The following is a 10,465-nucleotide window of genomic DNA, read 5'->3' on the forward strand; positions in this document are numbered from 1 at the left end:
TCTGATTAGAAGGCTGTGAGGGAAACTATAACGTGTGTCCCTTTAATCGGTGTTACGTCATCCCTTGGTAACGGTCACGTGACGTCAGCAGCAGGAACAGCTAAAGAACAAAATGGAGGAGTATGCGAGGGAGCCATGGTGAGTCCCTGGTCCAAATAGAACATAAATATTGTTGTCGGTGTTCTGTTTGTTCGTCTCAATGACTGAATCTCATCCCGGGGATCCGTTTGATGAAGTTGATTTATTATTATTAGGTGTTCCGTCGCCGTACTGGAGACTAGCAGGCAGCCGGCTTGTTGCTTATGCTAACTAACATCATGTTAATCACGTTGCATGGTGACCTTGTCGCTTTAAGCCAGTGTTTTTCAACCTTTTTACATCAAGGTCCATTATTTATTCGACATTTGAGCCACGGACCACCATTTGATGAGAAATATTCTAAAAACCTAGAATATTGTGTTGTCTTTGGATGGGATTTTGTTCCACAATTCCATCCATGCTGTATTGATGTGGGGCCATGATAGGAGCGATAACAGGCAAAACGTTGACCAAAATAACAATTCTTCGAAAACCAAATAGGCCCGAAAAGGTCCATTTGGTTTCATTTTACACTCGAGAGTTAAAGATCTAATGATGGAGTTACAAACTCCACCATTTAGCTGGGCACCACCTGGAACCCCCTCTTAAGGACCACTGGTGGTCCCAGGACCACTGGTTGAGAGACACTGGCCTAACCAGCTGTCTGTAAACTTGTTTACTCACCTGCACGTGCAAAACCTCTCTCTCTCTCTCTCTCTGTGTGTGTGTGTGTGTGTGTGTGTGTGTGTGTGTGTGTGTGTGTGTGAAAACCTCTCTCTCTCTGTGTGTGTGTGTGTGTGTGTGTGTGTGTGTGTGTGTGTGTGTGTGTGTGTGTGTGTGTGTGTGTGTGTCGAGATAATATCCTCTTTCCTTCGCATTGCTAACGTTAGCTCCCCTTGCATTTGTATGTGGCTGCTGAGACTAGCCCTGAAACATGACGGTCGTGACCGTCATGTTTCTGGGTTATTATTACCTTGATGAAACGCACATCTGCTTGTTTTGATGTCCGGACAGTCCGGTTAATGTATTGTTTAGACAAATGTCATGGATCTTCCTTGATTATGTCACCGTGGCCTGTACGACAGAGCAAGGGTAGTCAGTCGGGGGGTAGACAGACAATTGTCTTATTGCCAAAAAACATTGTGTGCCCAGAGTTCTTCTTATCTGCTTAGTCAAATAGCTTGAAGAAAAATTGCCTTGACGTCCCCAGGCAGCGTGTGCACTGCTTACTGCTTGCTTACTTAACTGCTCTGCAATGAACCCACTACACAGTAACCTTGGATCATTGTGTTTACTGTTTACTTGACCGGTAGAGACCTATGATGGCATCAACAGTGTGTCTATCTATCGGGAGTGCAGATTTACTCCTTTGAGATGCATATTCACAAAGCTACACTGAACAGTGTTTAAATCTTAACATTCTTAAGTGTCTAATAATGAATGTTTGTATTGGTGAATTATTGCGACCATAGGTCACAGTTTACTGTCACAACCGGCACATCTTGTCCGTACACGTACGGGTAACGCCTGACGCTGGTTCCCCTGACACGTCACTGTGACATCACAGGTGACATCACAGTGATGTCAGATACGCAGGGATCTCCATATATGGGTATAAACAGGTGTCATCACAGTGGCGTGGCTGGTTCAGACAGGGATCTCCATGTATGGGCAATTGGGCATCCCTGATGTCATCAATATTAAGCCCATATCTAACAGGGGCATGAAAGGGATTCTGTTAGGGATCTCCATATATGGGAATAAAAGGGATTGTATCCCAGTTGATGCCCTGTTGGAGAACCACATTAACAGAATCCATATATGGCCAAGACAGATGACGGCGCAACAAGAGCGAGGTCGCTTTTCGCCTTTAGGCGTCTTACTGGTTATATTTACAAAATGAACTCTGGACTCATCATCATACCAGTGTGTGTGGCTCTAGAGCACTGTTTCCAAAATAGAGCACTGTTTCCAAAACAGTGGGTCGGGACCCACTTGTGGGTCACAGACCAATTTTTATGGGTCTCGACTAGAGTAAAATTCCAATTTTCTTTTCCTAAATTTTTTTGAATACACATTTTTTAATAATTCTATACATTTTAAATCAAACAAACAAACAAATCTAAGAAATTCCATTAAAATAAGTAGTGAAAATTGCTCTCTTTTGGGCCTCGACCTGAAAAGTTTAGACTGCACTGGACTAGGTGTCTTAACTGGTTGGTTCAGTTCAGTCTCACCTACAGTAAATGGATGGCATTGCGTTATTTGTTCTGCACACTATTACACACACCTTCTAGGGATGTACCGAAAATTCTTTGCCGAAACCGAATACCGAATATAGGAAACACCTGTCCGAATACCAAATAGCCGATGTTTTAATTATATATACTTTTCTTCTTTTTTTTTTTTTTTTTACTATTGCTGTCATGGCTTGTAGAGCTATGATTATGGCAAAACCTATAAGGGTCCATATTGAGACCAGTTATTTAAAACATATATGTATCTATTGTGTAGAATTATTTATTTACTATTGTGTAGTAAATTCATATTAAAAGACAATAAGTCTCAAAATATGAACATGCCATTAGCCATACAGTTGAATTATTGCATAATAAAGAAATAATGTAAAAAATAAAATGAATTAATAAAATAAAAAATAATATATTGAATAGCCTATACAGTATTCGGTAATATTCGGTATGGTATTCGGTAATATTATTCGTCCATAAAATCTATTTGGCGTCCGAATATTTGCCGCATCCCTAACATCTTCTATTGCTACAATTGGACCGTTCATTGATTTCTATTATGACTCCAGATATACTGTATATGTTTCATTTGTTTGATCATCTTTTACAACAAAGCTGAGATCTATAAAAAAATCTGTAAAAAAAAAGATCATGCCATTGGGATTTCTAAATAGCATTTTATGCCATACCACCTAAGCATAATATTATTCCTAATTGGCTTCTGAAAAAGTGTATTTAACATTTAATCTGGGTAACAGGACTCTTCATTTTTCCGCTTTGTGTTCTCTCATGTACTAAAAGTTAGATTCTGTGTTGCATTGAAATTGATATGATTGTGTTTGTGAAGTGTTTTTTAAGATTATAGCATTTTTATATTTTAAGATTATAGCCGTAACATCTGCCTCACATTTAATACTTATAATAATAGACATTTTCACACTTGACAACATAAAGAAATGTATTTGCTGTTGCAGTGTTTATCAGTAGCTGACTGGACATAAACGTGGACCCAGGCTGTTCACTCTGTGGCCAAATACAGTATTTGTTTGTGGTCTTTCAGCCCCTGGAGGATTGTGGACGATTGTGGGGGTGCCTTCACAATGGGGGCCATTGGAGGTGGTATTTTCCAGGCTGTCAAAGGGTTCAGAAATGCACCTTCTGTAAGTATGGAAGATATAAGTATAGAAAATACTTACTTTTAATCTATTACTACTGCTGTCAATATACTGTATTATAACATGTTTGTTTGTCAGTCAAATTGTCATGTTTTCTATGGTATTTTTCGTTTAGGTTAATGGCTGCATCGTTTCTTTGATTTGATTCTGGTAAAAATTTATTCTGGTAAAAATGAATACAAGTAATCACAATATAACTTAAGGATAAACACATGAAAGCATAATGAAACACTTATTTCCAGTGTTGTCCATTTTAGTTTGGGAACATCAATAGTATGGCAGTTATTTGAGTTCTCCTGGGACATTTGGTTATAGCAAACAGTTTGACCAATTTTGTAAGAATAATCTATGGCTTTTTTGAGAAGCACAATGACAGAGACTATAGGAGAAAATACTTGCCTGGTTAATAAACCAGACCGAACACAACAACACTCCCTGGCGGTAGTGGTGTTGTAGTACGGTCTGGCACAGATCCATTGAGATTCTATTTCCTCAAACAGCTTCAAGGGTTGGCCAATTAGGGTTGTATGCTTGGGGCACGTGGTTTCTGTAAGCTTATTATTGGGGCACGACACGTGGTTTGGGGCAAACCCCAGAAATGAAAACTCTCCCTGAAATCCCAGACTCTTCCCAAAACGAAGTGTGTGATAGAGGCTGGCAACGCCAGGCAAAGAAAATACATGATTGTGTGTGAATTTGCTTGTGATGTGAGGATAAATAGGACAGTTCATCATTACTTTACCCGTCTTATCTGATCCTAGGACCTAGGATCTCGTTCTTTACTTTGAACTCGATTTGCATTTAATCATCTTGTGTTAATTTATTAAATGCATTTATACCAAAAAGGGATAGATACAATGAAGTCATTACTGTTTACGGTTCTGTCTTGTTCTTGAACTTGGCAAATACATTTTGCTGGCCTACATCTTTTCTTTTCATTTATAAATTGCGTTCTCAGTCACCTCTGCAGTTAACAAAGTCATATGCTATTTAGAATAACCTTATGCCATATATTGTAGCTGTACAGAAACTTCTTTGGATGACATTGGTGCAGGATATAGTCCTGACTCCTGACATACATACAGGATATAGTCCTGACTCCCTAACCCTAACCCAATGCACAGAGTATACTGAGTACTGTATTAGTTACTTATATTACTTATATTAAAGGTGTATTTAACTTAAAAACACACAGAATGGAATTTGAATTAATGTATGTGTTGTATGTTGGCCTCACTTGTAGGGGATGAGCCACAGAATGAAAGGTAGCATGACTGCCATCAAGACCAGAGCCCCGCAGTTGGGAGGTAAGATATGTTGAACACAAAGTTAGCTAAGCTTATCCACTTTGATGAGTATAATATATCATTTATATTTATTTATATTATATATTTATGTTATTTGATGCAGGTAGCTTTGCTGTATGGGGAGGCCTCTTCTCCATGATTGACTGTGGTCTCGTAAAAGTAAGAGGGAAAGAGGATCCCTGGAACTCGATCACAAGTGGGGCCATGACTGGCGCTATCCTTGCTGCAAGAAGTGAGTCAGATAAACAGATTGCCAGATAAATAGATACTAGCTTTAACCCTAAACAACTCTAACCAATACAGATATCTGCAAAGTACACAGGTTATTGAGGCAAAGCAGCTGTTGTTATCTTAACCATACTTTGTCTTTTATACAATATGCTGGACTTTTTACAATATACTGGGCGTCATGTACTAGACTCGATTCTAGATTGTTTCTATTATATTTGGTAGCTGTATTGACATATTCCTTCAGCTATCATGTTAGAACTGTAAAAACTTGTTTGTGTTCATTATTTGAACTGTAGTTCCATTTACATTCTCTGTTCTTCTCAGATGGAGCCGTAGCCATGGTGGGCTCTGCAGCTATGGGGGGCATTCTACTGGCACTGATAGAAGGTGCTGGAATCATGCTCAATAGATTTGCTTCTTCACAGTTCCCATCCGGTGAGTGTAGTCATTAAAAAGATTGTTGACAATCCAATCCATTACTTATTTTTAAATGTTGTTCTCAGTTCTCACCAATCTGTATCATAATAATGGAGTATGTTAATACAACATACAACTATCACAACTGTGGTGGTTTTAGTTGGTCTCCCTGCTATTGTCAGCCTTCTGATTGGTCCCTGAGACTCCCTGACTGGCCAACCAGAAAAAACATTCACTTTTTGCTATCGGGGGTGGAGTTTGTGCAGTGGAGAATGTTGCTTCAGCCTTTCAAAAACTGTCCGCACTGCGCGACACGGCAATCGCCCGGTACGGCCGCGGTAGGTGATAGCGATCACGCTCATCATAATGAATAAGCTTCAACAAACTAGTTCACATGGACCTTATCAATGGTCTAACTAGTTACGATTGGGTACATATATTTTAAATGGGCAGAATTACGATTATGTGAGGAGAACAGATTATAGTTCTCCTCTTCCTACCCAAGATGCAATGCGCTTTCTATTTCTATACTATTCTCTCTCTGATCCAGAGGATTAAACTAATTAAAACATATATTTTCGGGGGGAAACTACTGTTTTGCTATGTCATTACTGTACCCTTTTCTTCCCTTTTTATTAATATCACGTAGATGTGTTTTTTTTGGTACTTTATATAGCTGTAATGAGGCTATGAACAAAAAAAAATCCCATCCACTTCCACTATAAAAGAATCTGCAATAGTGATTCTGTCCCACTGGGATTAAACAAATTAAAACATATATTTTCAGGGAAATCCCCTGTTTTGCAATGTAACTACTGTACCTTTGTCTTCCCTTTTTATTAATATCACCTAGATGTTTTTCCTTTGGTACTTTGTATAGCTGTAATGAGGCTATGAAAACATAAAAAAATCCCATTCACTGCCACTATAAAAACAATCTGCCCAGGGAAAATGTCCCATCATAGTAACAGGGCAGAATGGGGCGGGATTTGCAAACTAGTCTATTGAGAAAATCTGGTCAGGTAAGCATGAAGCTACAAAATATCCTCTGTCTATATGGGCTTTTGGGTATTGGCTCAGCAGTAGAAATGTCAGCACACGTGGTACCTGGGTTCGAATATGGGTTGGTCATAAAAGTTGCAACTTTAAATTCAGCTTTCGCCAAAGCCCTACCCATTTTGGTTAATGTTTGTTTGACCGTTAAACGGCACAGGTTTGTAAAAGGGAGCTAATTTCAAAGCCAGATTTTTTTTAGGTAGTGCTCGTTTTTGTTCACTCAGCATCCTGCAAGCATACCGTCAGAGTTAGTGATGGACAGCAAGATGTGATGGACGGAATAAGTTCTAAACATGATGCAAATAATAGCACTCCCTTTGCACGTCTCAGCTGATCGCACCGATTGGAGGTGGCCTTTTGAGGGTGACTGGCTTGGGAACACAAGAGGGGATAATGATCACTTTACAGCTGGTAGCATACTCCAAACAAGGTTGAACTTTTTTGTCTGTGGATGGAACTGTTTTATACTCTATCTGATTCCACTCTTGACTTCTGAACGTTAGACCTGCTGTACAGTGCTGGAAGGATGCTTGTACTTGTAGACCAGTCATTCTCTTGCACACACTTTGTCCATTTTGCGAAAGCTTCAAGTATATCAGCCGGATAGGATTGGACACTGACTTTGGGGTAGGATTTTGCGAAAGGTCAATTCCCGTACACAGTCAGTCAAATCACCTCTATTTTAATCTTCTAGTTGATGCATCTTTCGGTATAAAATACCTTTCTCAAGGAAATGTAGATCATTTTCTGACAACTGTTGGGTGTTTTGTACCATCTAATTCATTCATATAACATAAAAGCAGGAAAGTGTGTAAGTCATACACTTTTATAATGGGTACTAGGAAGAAAATTCTGGGTACTTCACAAATCTATCAAAGGCATTTTGATACCTAGACATCACATGTATGCTATGAGATAGGGTTCAACCAGACTTAATGTTTCCGTCTATTATTTTTCTTCACCTCAGGTCCCCAGTTTGCAGAGGAACCTGCTCCTGCCCCCATGCCCTCTGCCCCCTTTGGTGACTACAGTCAATATCAATGAGGTGACCATCTCTCCCGCATCCACTAGGCCCTCTGAATTGTCAAGGTTACACCAGGAAATGGAGACTGAAAATGCTACACAAGCAATCATCATTGCACCCAACTTTACAGACTGTGTTGGAAATGAAGGGAGGACAATGCTCATGTTTATTTGTGTTTGTCTTTCTAGAGCCATGTACAGACTTGCCTTTTGCCATCCTCAGACTTGTCAATTGCATCGAGTTCTCCTAGGCAGTGATTAAATATAGGTTTTTGCGATCAGGAACTAGATTGTTTGTTTTATGGCTTATTATGGCATTACATGTCATTCTGTAATCATGCAATCAATGTATGTTGGCTCTACAAGACACCCTTCAAGATGGATGATCTCCAACTGGTGTTGAACCTAGCAAAGACATGTCACAGATGGACCCAAATAAATTATACTATGTCTATTGTATGTATATACAGTAAAAGCTTACCGCATGTAAACGTACTGCTCATTTGCCTTAATGATATCAGCCATGTCACCTGCTTGCGTTGGCCAGTTTTGTAAATTTCTTACGTGATGTTGGCCCTTTTAATTTTATTCAGAGTTATGAAGGCAAACATCCATTACATTCAATTATATCCCAGAGGTATTGTTTTTTTTATATATATAGTGAATTATTTATTCTTAGTTATGAAGAATTGTACTGGATAGATATGTTTGACACCAAGAAAAGGAACACACTGCTAATGGCATAGGATTGATGTTGGTCAAGAAGGATGGCATTGGCAGTACAAATGTATGGACAAGCTCAAGTAAGGGGTTGATGATACACATTAAATCTGTATGACAGATTTAACAATAATTAAAAAATAATTCTACAATATAACTGTTGTAACGTGTGAATACATATATAATCACTCCTTGGCGTGATGGATAAGTACATTTGAACAAATTGAGCGCTATTTCATTGTTTGATCTACAAGCTCACAGGGACTTTCAGACCCGTTTGAAAAGTTTAGGTAATTCCTGGGAACCTCAGGGTTCCTTGTAGACTCCAACGTGTGAATACATATATAATCACTCCTTGGCGTGATGGATAAGTACATTTGAACAAATTGAGCGCTATTTCATTGTTTGATCTATAAGCTCACAGGGACTTTCAGACCCGTTAGAAAAGTTTAGGTAATTCCTGGGAACCTCAGGGTTCCTTGTAGATTCCAATGCTGAGAGTGCAAATGGACCATTATGGCTGCATTTGGTTCCATTTGTACGCAGAGTAATGGGGGTCCTTGAAATGGAAAAGGTTTGAGAACAACTGCTGTAATGCATCTAGCTGAGAGGGATTGTACATTACCCCACTAGAGGGCAGTCCTCACTGAGTACTGTAGCAATCCCCTCTAATGATGCTTTCCCCACCCCCCCAACATGATTTACTGTGTAATTTGATCTTTAAAGATGTGTTTATAGTCAACACATAAGGGAGCACTTTCCTCTCTTTAGCAGGCATTCTTGGTACATGTGTGCAACTTGTCTCTTGGACCCGCGGCCCTGAAGGCACGCAGCAGCCTAATTACAGGTGAAGGACACTGGGTGGATGGAAGTGGACAGTGGTTGCTGAACGTAATGCAGATTTATATCAGGATATTTGATACCAGATTTGGAGGTCTGAGATTTTTAGGTTATGGATCCTGTAGTCTAAACCAGGGGTTTGCAAACCTTTTGACACCCCTATGATAACCTTTTCATCCACGGCACCCCTGAATTACATTGTACATTTTTGACTCTTATATATTACGCTATGTATCTTTCCACCTGAGATACGCTTCGTCACTGAGAAATAAACGTTTGCATTAGAACAGATTGAAAATAACTTTTATATTTGACGTTTAACCACTTTAACCCCAGCATCCCTAATTTGGGGGGGAAGGTTCACCAAAAATAGCCGATCTACAAGCTCAAACATGAGATGATGTGAGCAAGTAGATCTGCTGTTTTTGGTGAAGAGAGTAGCCTACAGTGCAAATCAGGTCTGTTTTACTAAGCATAGAGGGTGTAAGTGTTAAACTGAAATGGTATTGATGCATTCCAAATATTATCAAAGTATTCTGAGGCACCCCTGGACTGGCACCACGGCACGCACTTTGGGAAACCCTGGTCTAAACGAGAGCACAGTAAAATCCTCTGTGATTAATCATGAGTGCGTACAACTCTTCTCTTAATTTTGTGTACACTCGCAGAGTTCCAAATGGATAAATTATCACTGAGGATTTTGCTGTAAAAATAAATAAATACGCCATTAATTGACATTCTTCTTTGATACATTTCACAAATAATCTGGGCAAACTCAAATTAATGTTAACGAATGTGTAGCTGCTTTGCAAAGGTATATTAATGACATAGTTCAATATTTAAATGGGCGGTTCTCCCCTTTAATTAGACTTCTCAGTGTTTTATACTATTTAGCCACTTGAACCTTAGAGTCCCTATTCTGCGATGAACATTGGGCAAAATAGATCTAAAACTCAAAGCGTCATGTTGCGAGCCTTATAGATCAGCTATTTTCGGCAATGACACTTTAGTAGACTTGAGGGAAATACTAGGGCCTAATATAGAACCCTGGAGGACCCCTGTCAACTAAGTGTTTAAGCACTTTGTTATTATTACTAGCCCTTACCCGTTCAAAGATATGAGCTCCAAAATGATGTGCAGTGTGTGGGTTATGGGATGTGCACTGTGCATACAGTATATGAGGGATGGAAAGTAACTTTAACTGGTGCTTGCATGATAATATGTAGGAGCATCAATGTAAGAAATGCCCGTTTCGTTTAATGGCTAACCCCCCCACCCGCCCGCCCGCCCGCCTGCACAAACACACACACACACTTCCCCCCCCCCCCCCCCCCCCCCCCGTGTGTGTGTGTGTGTGTGTGTGTGTGTG

The 10,465-nt window shown here is 39.6% G+C and overlaps 1 protein-coding gene across 1 annotated transcript; it reads left to right on the top strand.

Moving 5' to 3' along the window:
• The first annotated feature begins 83 nt into the window (after nt 1-83).
• timm17a (translocase of inner mitochondrial membrane 17 homolog A (yeast)) lies at nt 84-8,400 on the top strand. The gene is made up of 6 exons (XM_080729083.1): nt 84-138; nt 3,388-3,487; nt 4,746-4,809; nt 4,913-5,041; nt 5,365-5,475; nt 7,481-8,400. Exons 1-6 carry the CDS (start codon nt 113-115, stop codon nt 7,555-7,557), a joined length of 507 nt encoding a protein of 168 aa, XP_080585209.1. The 5' UTR covers nt 84-112; the 3' UTR covers nt 7,558-8,400.
• Nucleotides 8,401-10,465: the final 2,065 nt, after the last annotated feature.

The sequence above is a fragment of the Nannobrachium achirus genome (genome assembly GCF_963921795.1).
Source record: "Nannobrachium achirus genome assembly, chromosome: 6".
NCBI classification, from domain to species: domain Eukaryota; kingdom Metazoa; phylum Chordata; class Actinopteri; order Myctophiformes; family Myctophidae; genus Nannobrachium; species Nannobrachium achirus.